Raw genomic sequence first — 15,473 nt, forward strand, 5'->3', positions numbered from 1 at the left:
TATATATATATATATATATATATATATATATATATATATATATATATATATATATATATACATATATATGTGTGTGTATAAGCATGATGACTGCTGCACAAAGTTTTGATATCTCAGCAACTAACTTGAAACGTTTTGCATAACTATTTGGAGCGATCTAACAAAATTATTTTCAGAAGATATTTATTAAATAACTTTTTCCATTTCTATTAGAATTACGCGTTTCCGACATTTATTATTTCCGATTGCTATCTAAATTTTTAGATATTTCAACGAAACCATTTTTTTCTATATATATAGATAAAAAATTTTAAAAATATAAATTGCTAAAGTTTCCGAGAGAGAATTATTGTTACTTTAAATTTTATTGTTACATTAAACTTACGCTATAAGTTTATCAATAGCGGGACTAAATAATTGATGTCTGCATATATGATTTGCTCCCAATAAATTTTGATGGAAAAGCGCGTAGGCTCCTATATGTCTACCAAATTATAAAATTTAAGATTAATAGTTTTCTAGGTATGGAATAATTTACTTGTATTGATTTACAAAACGTGATGAATGCATACCTTAATCCTGTGCAATCTTTGCTTATATATGAAAATGACAAGTCAACATTCTCATAATTCGGTGGAGCATTCTGTAAAATAAAAAATATTTTTTAAATATTTCAATTACAAATAAAAGAAGATTTTTAATATACATAGTTAGGATAAAAGCACTAGATGTGAGTCAAGCATTAGTTCTAGACTACTTTTTATATTTAAATTATTATAGTATTTTCTATTAAAAATAATGTATATCACAAGATTCTTTAACATTTGTTTTATTTTTAGCATTTAGATAAAGAAGAAACGCGGAAATCTAGAGTAAAGTTTAGTTAATTTCACGTTTCCGCTTTTCTGCGCTTTGTGTAATGGCACCTAACAATACTTTTATTGTGTAAATTTATTATAAAAATATTTAAAAACTTGTCAAATCTTACAAATGGTACCAAAAGATTTATTTGTTTTAAATATCGAAATAGAATATAAAATAGTATACTTACATGTTTATATACAAAAAGTTACTATTCATAATTTAATTAGTCTTTATTTCTAAACGTTTAATTTTCATTCATTTTTATTGTAATTTTAAATATCAATGATTTTTAATTGTCACCAATTTTAAATAAATTTGAATCTGTTAAAATTATATCATGATCCACAATTGAGGGGATAGGCGGAATAAAGATCTAATTACAAAATCTTTTAATAAAAATTTTAATAAAAATAAAGATTTTAATAAAAATTAAAATAACTTGCTACTGTTTTATTATACACAAATGAGTACAGTATCAAATAAATTTATGTAATGTCTTTAAAAAGTTACATGTTATAATTTTCTTACAATCAATATATTATACAGATTGTCAGCGAGATTCTAACAATAATTCACAGGAAGGTAGATGAGACTAAACTGAGTCGAAAAGTCCTCTACCATTTTGCAATTTTTGCAGTTAACAAGATATTAACCTTGTTATGATATTCATGGGTTCAACATATTCTGTGCGATTTTTTACGTTGCTGTAATTTTTTTATAATATAATTTAAAAACCCGGATTGAAGTTGAAAAAAAAACTTTAATTGTCCATTGATATGATAAGTCTGCAAGGGTTTTTTGTGTCAATATAAGAAAACACAAAAGTTCAGAGAGGGTACGTGAGATCCACATGTAATTAACGTGTAAGGTTTTTTGGCCTTTATTTTCTATTCTTTTTTATTCTCTAATTAATTTTAATATCGAGCTTAACTCTCAAGGAGATCAAGGTGATTAATCTTTTCCGTTATTCATTAAAAAGTTATGAACAGAAAAATTTTTATGAATATTGGTGTACAACTTTGCTTCCGCCGTTTTTTTTCGAAATTCGAGGCTTTATTGTAAAAAACTGGTTATACATTTATGATTCAAAGTATTGTCCATCGCTGGCCACTACTTTCTCCCATCTTTCGGGTAGCGTACGAATTCCGCGTCGAAAAAACTGGTCATCTTTTGAGGCTATCCACGAATCGATCCAATTTTTTACTTCTTCATAAGACCGGAAGTATTGGTCAACCAGGCCGTGTGCCATTGATCGAAACAAGTGATAGTCAGAGGGAGCAATGTCTGGAGAATACGGTGGGTGAGGTAGGACTTTCCATTTCAACGTTTCCAAGTATGTCTTGACCACTTTCGCAACATGGGATCGAGCATTGTCATGCTGCAAAATCACTTTATCGTGTCTCTCGTTGTATTGCAGCCGTTTGTCTTTCAATGCTCGGCTCAAACGCATCAATTGCGTTCGATACCGATCACCTGTGATTGTTTCAGTCAGTTTTAACAGTTCATACACTACGCCGAGCTGGTCCCACCAAATACAGAGCATGACCTTGGACGTCAAAATCATCGTTCTTGAAGCGTTGAAACCACTCATGACACGTTCTTTCACTAATAGCGGCCTCACCATAAGTATTTGAGAGCATTCGATGAGCCTCAGCCGCAGATTTCTTCATATTGAAGCAAAAAATTAAAACCTTCCGCAAATGACGAGAATTTGGTTCGTAAACTGACATTTTCAATCGAGAATAACTTTATGATGCAGACACAAATCGACTAATGTTTCTATGGGGTTATGTTGACAGATGCCCAAGTTTATTGTATGACGTCTATGATCTATTTATTTCGACCACCACTTACCGCTAAAGCCATCTATAGGAAAACGGCGGAAGCAAAGTTCACCTAATAGTACGAAATTTTTTCTGCTATTTTTTTTCTGTTTTAAAGCAATGACGGCCAATTTGCCCCTGATTGAGAGCGCACGACTTTCACCTGAAGCAACTCTCATCCTACCCCCTCACTTTAAAAATTCGATTTTAGAACAGAAAATTGATATTTTAAGCAGAGAATTTGTTTTTAAAACCCCCTGTCAAGAGAAAATACTATTAAAATATGTATTTTATGTTTTAAAATTGTGTGCTATTCATAACAATTTTTCTGTTAGCAACTTTTTAATGAATAACGAACAACAGAAAAGATCAATTTTCTTAAAGATCAAGATCTTGATTTTCTTAAGAATCAAGATTAAGTTGAAGATCATTTGGGGCTATGTAAAAGTGAACATTTATCAATAAAAATTATTGGAGATCAACATTCGATAATTTTTGATAATTAATATTTTGTTAACTTAATGCGAAAATTGCAAAATAATAGAGGATCTTTCTTCAACTTAGTTTAGTCCGCTCTATCAGCACATGAAATATTCAATAACTTTTTACTCAAGAGATAAAAATTGTTTAATTTCTTCTCGTAGAGTTCTGAGAATTTTTAAAAAATTTTCTTAACAATTTTTTAATACTGCATTTTCTTATTGACAACTATTTTTATCAACTAAGAAAATGCAATACTAAAAAATTCTGAAAAAATTTTCAGTTCTATAAAAAAAAATAAAATAATTTTTCTCACTTATTGTTTTTTTTTGTAAAGTTGATAATTGATAACTTGAGTAAAAAATTATTGCAAATATTTCTCAAACTTTCATTTTGAGGAGTCCCGATTATCATAATCGTGCCGCACACAAAATAATTGGCGATCATTCTGGGACACCCTGTATGCATATCGTAATATGTACGCAAATGTCTTTCATTATTTTTATGGAATGTAATAACGCCATCAAAAACAATAAAGCATTTAGTGAATTAATCCGCAATTAGCATTAATATTGTTCTGAATAGAAAAACACATGATTTTTTTTTAAAGAATACAGTTTACAATTAATAGTTTTATTCTATATATAAGAGAAGATATTTTTGTAATTATCTTTAGGTAAAAATAAAACAAAATCATAGGATAATAAAGTAGTACACTGAGAAAAAAAATTTATTCAACAAAAAAAGAACTATTTGACTCAACAAAATGTTGAGGTCGAATAAATATCAATGTAGCAAAGAGCAAAGAGCAAAATATTTTGTGTTATTATTATAATGTCAATTATTATGATGATTTTTAATTTGGCTCAACTAAACTGAGTTATTGCAGGAAAAAGATTTATTTGATTTTAGAATATATTTAATTGAATAGGAATTTATTTTGATGATTTATTAAATAGCATTAATTGAGACAACAAAAGGATATATACGTCAAATAAAAAAATAATAGAACAACCAAATTTATGTTTAAAATAATTACGTATCGTTTATACTCGTTTATGCTTCTTTACAGTTGTATACACAAATTTGTATACACAATATTATTGTGAAATTCGTGTATGTTTTATTTGACTAAATATAATAGTCGGAGTGACAAAATAAATAGTAGATCGAACTTTATATTTATTTGATGTGACACAATATCCTTTTAATGAAATAAAATATTTTGATCATTTCGTAATAATTTAAATTGAATAAACTATCTTTCTTGCTTGTTCAAGTATTTATAAAATATATTGAGAAGACGCTTTAGTTTGACGAAATATTTGTTTCTTTTGAAGAAGAATAGTTAATGTAACATAAAAAGTCGAAAATTAACGAATTTATTTGATTAATTATACTTTAACAAAAAAAATAATTTGTTTTGTTATTGTTACTTTTATTTTTTCAGTTCAATTTATTGTATTATTTACTGGTTTCGCATATCTATATTCTTGTCTTATTAACTACAAATAATTATTGAAAAACGCATTGCATCGCAAGATTTGAATTTACGATCCTTAGAACGGCAGCCTAATACACTTACGCTGAGCTAATCGCACGTTTGTGATCGAGTTTGCCAACATTACTTATGTCTCTTACGGTAATCATTCTTAATTTGCCTCTGCTGACAGTTTAATATTATTAAATCTCAATTTTGATTGAAGGCTCCAAAGAATAAATCGTAGGAAGATAAAAAGCCAATGCGAGCCAGCACAGGTTGTAAAAATATAATATATTCTGAAATGAAATAGAATTACAGACGTTTCAACCCTTATTATTGAATCATCTTCAATGTATATTTGAAAAATTCAATTGAGAAAATTTAAACATATAATATTCGCTTACTATTTCGTCAATAGATAAAATATAAAAGTTGTCTATTTAATTAGATACTCGAACAATTACATTATCTGCAATATACAACAATATGAAAAATAATATAAGACTTAAAATACTAGTATAAAAAAATCATTGAAGAATCTGGATAAATTTACATATTAACGATGATCAGATAATTTAGAATGTGCGTACAGTAAGACATTTCAAGAGTATGTGAAGAGATCAAAACGAAATTATCGTTATTAAGTAGGGAAAATAATACAATAAATAAAAGGAAACAAGAAATCCAAAAAAGTTATAATAATAAATATGTACATTAATTATAAAACCTGGAAAAATCATTCTTCTTAAAAAAGCTCATGGTATAAAGAATACAACATTCAGTATCCTCCTGTAAATTTAAACCATAATTCTATTTCTTAATATAAATAGATTCTGAGAGTAATCGCTTGTTGTAATTCTTTTCTTCATCTAAAATCTTGTTCCAATCGAATTCATGATTAAATTCCAATCTATGTCCATAATAACCGAGTGTTGATTAGTATGTCTATTGATGTGATTATGATGTTCTGATATTTTTGTTTTTATAATCTTTTTGTTTGGCCTACGTATGAAGTGTTATAATCAGAACAATTAATTTTATATACTATGTTAGAATGTAAAAAAGAATATCCTTCTGAATTCTAATGAAAGAACTTAATTTATATAATTCCACATAGATCAAGCTAACAGTTTTATTATTTTTGAAAAATCTTTTGAATTTCTCTGATATTGACAGAACAATAAAGAAAGTTGTTAAAAGCTTAGTTGCAGATCATGAATTATTATTCTTACTAATTTTGTTATTGTTAAGTTGTTTAAATTTTATCTAAAGTCTTCTTTTGATATAAATATTATATTGAGAGGGTATTCGTTATTCAATAGAATATCTTACTAAAAAACGAAAGTTTTTTTCATAGAAACTAGGATGTGATACAACTCTGTCCGTTAAAAAATCGTTCCCATTTCTGACACATTGGATAGCATAAAAAAATTATTTATTGGGAGTACAAATAAGTTTCCGCCGTTTGCAAAAGACGGCGCCACTAATAAATTATAGTTAAAATTATTTCATGTAAAATGACATATCGTAAGATTGGACATCCGACAACACCATAACCTTGAAATATTAGCGATTTTATATCAGCATCATATTAGATGTGGGAAAAAGTTCGTGGTGTTTTTTAATGCCATCTAACAGGAAAAACGCCACGAACTTTTTCCCAAACCTAATATATTTTTTTTGAAAATGTCGAGTTTTGAGCCGAATAAACGTCATTTACGGGAACTTTTGATTTACTTCTTTAATTTGAAGAAATCTGCAGCTGAGGCTCATAGATTGCTTATAGAAGCATATAGTGATGCTGTCTTAAGTAAAAGAAGTTGTCGTGAGTAGTTTCAAAAGTTTAAGAACGGTGAATTTAATCTCGAAGACAAAGAACGTAACAGAAGGCCGAAAGTGTACGAAGACGCGGAATTGGAACGCATTATTGGATGAAGATTCGTGCCAAATGCTAAAAGAACTTGCACTTACATTAGGAGTGATTCAACAATTTCATATCGTTTGAAATCATTGGGAATGATTCAAAAGCAAGGGAATTGGGTTCTATATGAACTGAAGCCGAGAAATATTGAACGCCGATTTTTCACATGTGAAATGCTGCTTGCCAAGCATAAACGAAAGGGTTTTTTACTTATATAATCACTGGTGATGAAAAATGGATCCACTACGATAACCCAAAGAAGAGGAAATCATGGGGACTATCTGGCCTTCAACATCGACAGCCAAGCCAAATATTCATAGAAAAAAACTCATGTTGTGTTATTTGTATTTGGGATCAGCTTATTGTCGTGTATTATGAGTTGCTCAAACCGAACGAGACCATTACTGGGCTCTCTACCGAACACAATTGATGAGATTGAGCCGAGCACTCAAGGAAAAACGCGCCCATTACTACTCCAGGCATGACAAAATTATTCTCCTGCATGATAATGCTCGACCACATGTTGCAGTGCCAATCAAAACCTACTTAGAAACACTCAAATAAGAAGTTCTATCCCATTCGCTATATTCTCCAGATATTGCTCCTTCCGACTACCACTTGTTCCGATCAATGACGCATGTCTGAGCAGCATTTCACATCATATGAAGATATCCAAAATTGTCGTATCGATGATTGGATAGCCTCAAAAAATGAAGCGTTCTTCCGACGCGATATCCACATGCTACCAGAAAGATGGAAAAAAGTAGTGGTTAGCGATGGCCATTACTTTGAATAAAACATACCGTTCTTTCACAATAAATGCTTAATTTTTGATAAAAAAACGGCGGAAACTTATTTGTACTCCCAATAAGTACCATAACGTGCTGAAAATGTTGGTTTGTAATATCAATCATACCATATAACAGAGTATTATCTTTTTTTTATCAGCGTTACATCAAGAAAGTTTAAAATATTACCAAGTTCTAATTTAAATTTTATATTAATCTAGGGTGAAAACTATTAAAATTATTCACAATCATATCAATGTTACATTCTTGAGTTGAAATTACATGTCAGCGAAATATCTGTAGTAAAATGTTAAAGAGAATAGTAGTTTTTCAAATACAAAAATCTCTAAATCTTGCATGACTAAATCAGCTAAAATGGGAGACAGCGGGAATCCCATTGGGGCACTAAAAGACTGTTTATAAAATTTGTCATTAAAGCTGAAGTATGTGGAGTTAAGTACCAAACTGATTGCTTTGAAAAATTCATCCTTTGATAAATTAATTTTATTATTAAGAAAGTGCCAATGTCGATCAATGCTTTTAATCACTAAGTCTATAGATACATTTGGAAAAAGTGAGATGTCCAATGATATCAACACAGAGTTAGATAAATTTACTTTATTAAGATCATTAACAAGATAAAAACAAGTTAAAAACTATTTTTTATGTAACTACAAGGTTTTTCTAAGTTGTTATCCAAAATTTTGTGTAGAAAGATTGCAAGGGACTGCCTATAGAGGAACTATAACATGTAACGGGTTGGCCTGTTTATGTATTTTGGGCAATGTTGGATTTGTTGAATTTAAAAAATGATAAGTAAAATGATTAGAAACTAATTTTCGATTTTTTCAGATTTTTAACAAATCTTTTAAATCAGATAATACCTTGTTTGAAAGATTGCGTTTTACCATAGTATAAGTGTCAGTATCCGAAAGTAAAAATTTCATTTTATTTATATAATCAATTTTGTCAAGAGCTACTGCTACATCCTTTGTCGGCGCGTGTTAAAATTATTTGTGGATTGTCCATAATAAAAATTTGGTCTTTTTTAGCGAAGCAAAAATGAGTTTATCTATACTTATTGTACTATTAATCAAATTTTTAAAATTAAGGGAAAAACTTATTTCTTAAAGAATACTTGTTATTAATTTTTAATTTAGTTATATTATTTTCGATATGCTTGATGAATTCAATAGTGATGCGTTCCAGATTATGTGGAGGAAGACAAAAACTCTTTCTCAATTGCAATAAACATTGTACTTCAATAGAAAAGTTCACGCTCTTGACACACTTGAAATGTCTTACTGTACGCATGTTTTAAATTATCTAACCATCATGAATATGTAATGTAAATTTATCCAGTTTTTTAAATATTTGTATTAGTATTTTAAGTCTTTTATTATTATTATTAAGAATTATTTTTCATGTTATTGTATATTGCAGATAATATAATTGTTTGAACATCCAGTAAAATATGACAGACAACTTTTATATTTTATCTATTGACGAAATAGTAAGCGAACATTATATGTTTAAATTTTCTCAATTAACTTTTTCAAATTTACATTGAAGATGATCAATATATACCAATAATAAGAGATGAAACGTCTGTAATTCTATTTCATTTATAAAAATAAAAATTATTGTATTTTTATACACCAGCAACGTGTGCTGGCTCGCATTAGTTTTCTACGATTAATAGTATTCTTCCTACGATTAATAATATTAATATTTGATTATATGGAAATGAACGATAATACGGTATTTATTGACTTATTGTTAGTTGGGAAAGGATAATAACAAAGCGATTATCCTCTGTCTCGAGAGATTGTTCGATGGAGGGCATGTTTCGTCTGCGATTTGAATATTGCATGTTTATTTTTACCACTAATTTAACAACAATTTTTAAAATATTTATTTATAATATCATATAATATTATATATAATATTATTTATAATACAATATTATAAATAATATTATTAATAATATTATAAATATTTATTTATAATATTTATTTATTTATAATTATTAAATAATTTGATAATTATTATCAAATCAGTTTTAGAAATATCTTTTTTACATAATTGGTTAATAATTATCAAATATTTAATTAATATTATCAAATGATTTGATTTTTAGTTTACTAAATCATTTAGTTGAACCAAACGAAAATTTTAGCTTTCTAAATATTTAGTAATTATTACACAATTAGTTACTATTATTATGTTTGATTTTATTTATTAAATATTGCATCAATATGCCTTAACAAAGTGCATTTGATACGAGACTATTATCATTTAATAGTCTTTAAAATAAATCAGTTATACCAGCATCGTTTATTTATTTGGATAGTCTCACGGAGTCAACTAAATGCATTTTTATGAGACATATATATATATATTTTATTGTTTTACAATAGATGCGAGGATTTGTTTGAATGAAGCTACAATAATATCTTCATTATATGAAATAATGAAATTTTCATAAATTATATACATACTCGTATATTTAAAACAATCAAATATTTTGTCAAATAAGTACATATTCTATATAATATAGACAAATTCTTAGAAGATTGATATTAAGATTGATCTATTATTAATTAAAGTACAATACATGAGAGGCTTAAATTTAGCTTTAATTACATAAAAATTTAAAAAGTACATAAAAATTTTGGAAGAAATTTTTCATAAAATACAATTTAGTTGTTTGTAGAAAAGTAAGGCCGTTAATATGTTGAATAAACAATATTAGATTAATAATGCGTAAACAATATTAACAATGTCAAATCAATGTTTAATTACAATAAACATCTTAACTTTCTCAAACTGTTAAGTAATTTTGATTATAATAAATTTGATTATAATAAATAGTATTAATTGAACTCTAGTTTATTCTCAAAGTAAAAGTAATTCTGTTTAGCTTGACATGCGCTATTATGTCATTTGAAAAAATATTTATAGTCAGAATTACTTAGTGGTTTTGTAAATTTAAATAGTTTACTGTAACTAAAAATAAATATTGATTTGACATTGTTTTACGCATTAGTTCAAAATTGTTGACGACATGTTAACAACCTTACTTTTCAATAAACAATTATGGTTTTTCTGAAAAATATTTCTTCCAAAATTTATATACAGTTAAAGTAACTAATATTTAAACGTCTTATATATTTCAATTAAGGTTTCTGAGTAGCCACCACAGCCATATTGAAACGTGACGTTAGAAGCGAGAAATGATACGTTAATTTTTATTACATGCCATTTATAAATAAAGACAATTTGGATAAAACAAAATGATAAGATTGCTTTAAAATATTTATAAAAATGGACGAAATCTGTGCTTATTCCCCTTGACAATCAATAAATAATCATAAAATAATGATAAAAGGCACATTAAGTGCTTTTATTCAATGCGCATGAGCAATTCATTCATTTACACGTGATATTACAAAATTGTGTGATACAAAATTGTACCATTTTCGTTAACCAGCATTGAACAATTTGTTAAACTAAAAGTATTGTTAACTACAATTAAGTTTAGTTGAATATAGTTGAATAAAAATTGGTGTATTAATCATATATCTTGCTTTACTTGAATGATCTTATATTATTTTTGCGTGAACATATTTTGTTATATAATAGATGATTGATTAAAAATTGATAAGATCAAAATATGTTAATTCATAAAAAGAAAGTGAAGTATAAACAAAATTAATTTCATCAGTATAATATTTATTAATTTATTTCAGTGTAATATTTATTAATTTATTTCAAATGTTTATTATTACTACGTTGGATATTAAATACATCCATCTTATTAAAAATATTATTAAAAAGTTTAATAGGGTACATTTCATAGTAATAACAACAAAACATTTGAAATAATTAATCCCTTTATTACTTTTCAATAATATTTTTCATAACAAATATACAACGTGTAGCAATAATAAATGTACATTTGAAACAAATTATTATTATTATTATTATTAATAAAATTGATTTTGGTCATTATTTCACTTTCTTTTTTTGAGTCTACTACATGCCTCTTCTTTTTATCAATTTTTAATCAATAAATTCATCTATTATATAAGAAAACATATGCAAATACAAGGTCATTCAAATGAAACATTTGGATATATAAATAGCTAATTATTCCAACAAAGTGTTAATTTCCGTTGACTAAATACTTTCTTTTTATTATTTTATTTGATCACATCACTGAGAAAAAAGTCTGATAATACCTACACTGAAAAAAAATATAATTAATTTTAATAAATATTTAGTTCAATACTGTCAATTAAACATTTATTTACAGTAAACTTAGAGTAAATAAATACTTGTTCAATAAAAAAAATGTTAAATCAAATTAACATTTCTTGTATCAAATAAATATATCTTTACATTTAATAAATATTTAATTGGCAGTATTCAATTAAATATTTATTAAAATTGACTATATTTTTTTTCAGTGTACCAAATGCATATTGGTGCAATAAGTAAAACCATACATAATAATAGTAACTAACCATTTGATAATAATTACTAAATATTTAGAAAGCTAAAATTCTCGTTTAGTTGGTTCAACTAAATGATTTAGTACTTAAAACCAAATCATTTGATAATATTAATTATATATTCGGTAATTATTATCAAATTATGTGTAGAAGATATTTCTAACTGATTTGATAATAATCAAATTATTTAATAATTATTATTGAAATAAATATGTAATTTGAAAATTGTTATTAAATTAGTAAAAATAAAAAATGCAATACTCAGATCGCAAGACGAAATACATTCGCCATGATTGGACGATTTCTCTTTGTCTCTTCGAGACAAAAGACAATCGCTTTGTCATTTCAAACTAAATGAATAAATACCAGCGTATTATTTCATTCCCATATAATCTCTTCAAGTATTAATAATATTGAACTGTCAGCATGAACTTAAAGAGCATGAAATTAAAAACGGTTATAGTAGGAGATAGAAATAACGTTAACAATAACATGATCAAGTGCGATTAACTTTGAGTAAGCGCATTAGGCTATCGTTTTAAGAATCGTAAGTTCAAATCTTGGCGGTGCGGCAATGCAATGTGTTTTTAAATAATTAATTGTAGTTAATAAGAAAATATAGATATGCGAAACCAGTAAATAATAAATTGAACTGGAAAAATAAAAGTAACAATAACAAAAAGAATTATTTTTTGCGTTAAAATACACTGAGAAGAAAGATATATAGTAATGGTATCAAAAAAAGAAAATTATTCACAAATGGCCGATTATTTGGTTATTTACGTTTTGTAAATAACAATGTGAAATTTGGTTGCTTTACAAAATAAATATTCTTTTAGTAATTTCAACAAAATAATCCACTATGGTAGAGTAAGCAGTAAGAGAGACGTTCGCTGTTAGGCTAGAAGTGTGCATGGACGGAACCTGTGATGGTCTGATCTACAGGACGACCCAAATCCTGACATGATAGTTTCGCGGTTATCTGAAATAAGGAAATTAGAGAATCTGCGAGCATTGCATAGCTGCTATTGATACCGGAATTCATACTCTCTTCTCTAAGATATCTCTGTTAGACTTACGCGGATGATATCGCTATCATGGACCCGTGGTCCGATTAGAGGCGCCATCATCTGTGTTCTCTCTATTCTGCGCGCTGTTATCGCGTAGCGCTTCATTGTATTAGTATTACTGAAGACCTTCTCTCGTTATGCATTGAGTAGCGTGTTCGCGATTTATATTCGTCTTTATAATAAATGTGTAATTACTTTTCGTACGCTTTATTACCATTCGCATACCCGCTCACAATCTCAAATTTAAACGAAATATATTCTGATGTTATTCCTGAGATATCTATGATTAATATTGCTTATAGTAAAACCTGGAATGTTATCATAGGTATATTATAAAGATATATTAGAGATAATTATAGTATCTAGTTGGGATATATTTGGGAGAATGTTTCTAATAATAATGGCTTAATTTGTACCGATTATATAGACAAAAAATATTCCGATAGTATGTAATTTTGAAGATTTCTGGTAAAATCTTTTTAGGTCAGAATATCTTGAAAACCTGATATAATGGAACAATTTGGGCTATGAATTTGATTTTAACATACTTTCGAGATTACATACTATCTATGTCAAAATTCATTGTTGGCCTGCGTTGTTTTTAATATGTATCAATTAATTGGTGTAAACACTGAAAAAAAGAGTTTGGTTGGATTATTTGGAAATCTAGATTTAACCAGTATATCTGTTTAAAAACGAACGAATCAGAATTCTTGTAAGAATTACCAGATGAATTTTTTCTAATTAAATCTTCTAGAATTTCTTGTTGGTCTAATGCCTTCCTGTTGAATCTATCAAATTTTCTTGTTGATCAAACAATTATTTCCGTAAATTCTACCAAAATTTCTACCAGAATTGATCGAATAAATTTTTCCCATTATCTTTTTGTTGATAGAATATGGTAGTGCTTCTCATTAAATCTATTGGAATTTCTTGTTGATCGAATAATTTCTGCATGTTAAATATATCAGAATTTCTTGATAATAATATTAAGTTTATTCAGTCATGATAACGTAGTTTTTTTCGTTAAAAGACGAGCTGTTTAATCTCTGTGATTTTTTTTGATCGCTGTAATTTAAATATAAGAATAATTACAACTTAAGAAACATTTTATAAATATTTCTTATATATATTTCTTAGTATTTCGGATGATACCGAGACTGTTCTCGGTATCAATGCCGAGTCGAGACTGAAACGAGAGCGAGACAAGACTTTTTATATCAAGAATCTCGACGATACCGATTTTGTAATGTTAGATATTTTTAACGCATAAGATATAAGTTTCAGACAGTTTTTCATTATTTGGTTAATTGCTTAATCTGATCATTACGATCACTTCAGCAGAAAATTGCGTATGAGTTAATTAAAGAAGAAATTCAACACTCTTTCGAAAATCAATCAGAAGGAAAAGACTTAATATACAATAAAAGTACCCTTCGTTCGATATTTGCAATTTTGTAATATTACATAATTGTTTCATTCAATGAGCCAATTTATCACAGATAAAGCCTATTAGATAAAACATCAAGTTAAACAGGTGATCGAGCTTTAATTTGTACGAGGATCGAATAGATACTATATTTGTATGTAGTAATGAAAGAAAAAAGAAGTTAGAAGTCGGAATAATGTATGAATTAAAAAAAAGTTTTAAAAATTCTTTGAAATTAGGTTTAATAAAAAAAGAAATTACTTCTTAAGAAACTACTTAAGAAATAATAATAACTCATAATTGTTTTATTTGCATTTAAAAAAAATTTCATTGAACTTTATGGTGCATCTTGTACTTAAAAATTACGAGTAAATTAGCCTACATTTAACACATATAGGTATGTACATACATGTAATCATATAAATTTAATTACATAAACTTATTTGATGTAAATATCTTATTCATATATTTCTGCTTTGCTAGAAATGTTTCAGAGATTAAAAATGATTATAATGTCACTAACGTTGAAAAAATATGTTGAAGATAAAGGAAAATGAATAAACAAACATGGTCGATAATAAAGAAAAACTTATAAAAATTATAGAAACTTAGAAAAATTAGATTATTACCATAACCTTCAGTTAATGGTAGCATAATTATTTTTATTTTGTTAATGCGAATAGGCGTACATTTATATGACTAAAATACTTACTTCATGCATACCATATTCTTATGTCTTATTAGATATTATCACAAAAAAGGGACAGAAAAATTATACACAAAGGAAATAATATAATACATATATTTTATTAAAAAAATATATAAATATTAAAAGCAGATTCTTTGATTTCGCCTTTTCTTTTATTGAATATTCTCATCCTTTTGAAAAAAATGTGATTTTGTAAATTAATTGTTTGAAAATTGTTATTCTGTATTTATATAAATTAAATTTTAATGGAAGTAGTTTTTGAAACTTACTTGATGAAACATATGCAATAGCTTTCTTTGTTTGTAAAAATGATCTGTCTATCTAATATAAATTTCTGTCTATCTAATATAAATTCATTAAAAAATTGTATGAGATCGTGTGTGTGTATG

The 15,473-nt window shown here is 26.9% G+C and overlaps 1 protein-coding gene across 1 annotated transcript in view; it reads right to left on the minus strand.

Annotated features, from left to right (window-relative positions):
* Window positions 1-15,473, minus strand: part of LOC105626657 (UDP-glucuronosyltransferase 2C1-like) — a 157,306-nt gene that overhangs the window by 113,276 nt on the left and 28,557 nt on the right. Inside the window, exons 2-3 of the mRNA XM_012207951.1 lie at window positions 573-643; window positions 386-484 (exon numbers count right to left, since the gene is read on the minus strand). Coding sequence (XP_012063341.1) covers window positions 386-484; window positions 573-643 — 170 coding nt within the window. The remainder of the gene's footprint in view (window positions 1-385; window positions 485-572; window positions 644-15,473) is intronic.

This window comes from Atta cephalotes, assembly GCF_000143395.1.
Source record: "Atta cephalotes unplaced genomic scaffold scaffold00006, whole genome shotgun sequence".
Classification (NCBI taxonomy): domain Eukaryota; kingdom Metazoa; phylum Arthropoda; class Insecta; order Hymenoptera; family Formicidae; genus Atta; species Atta cephalotes.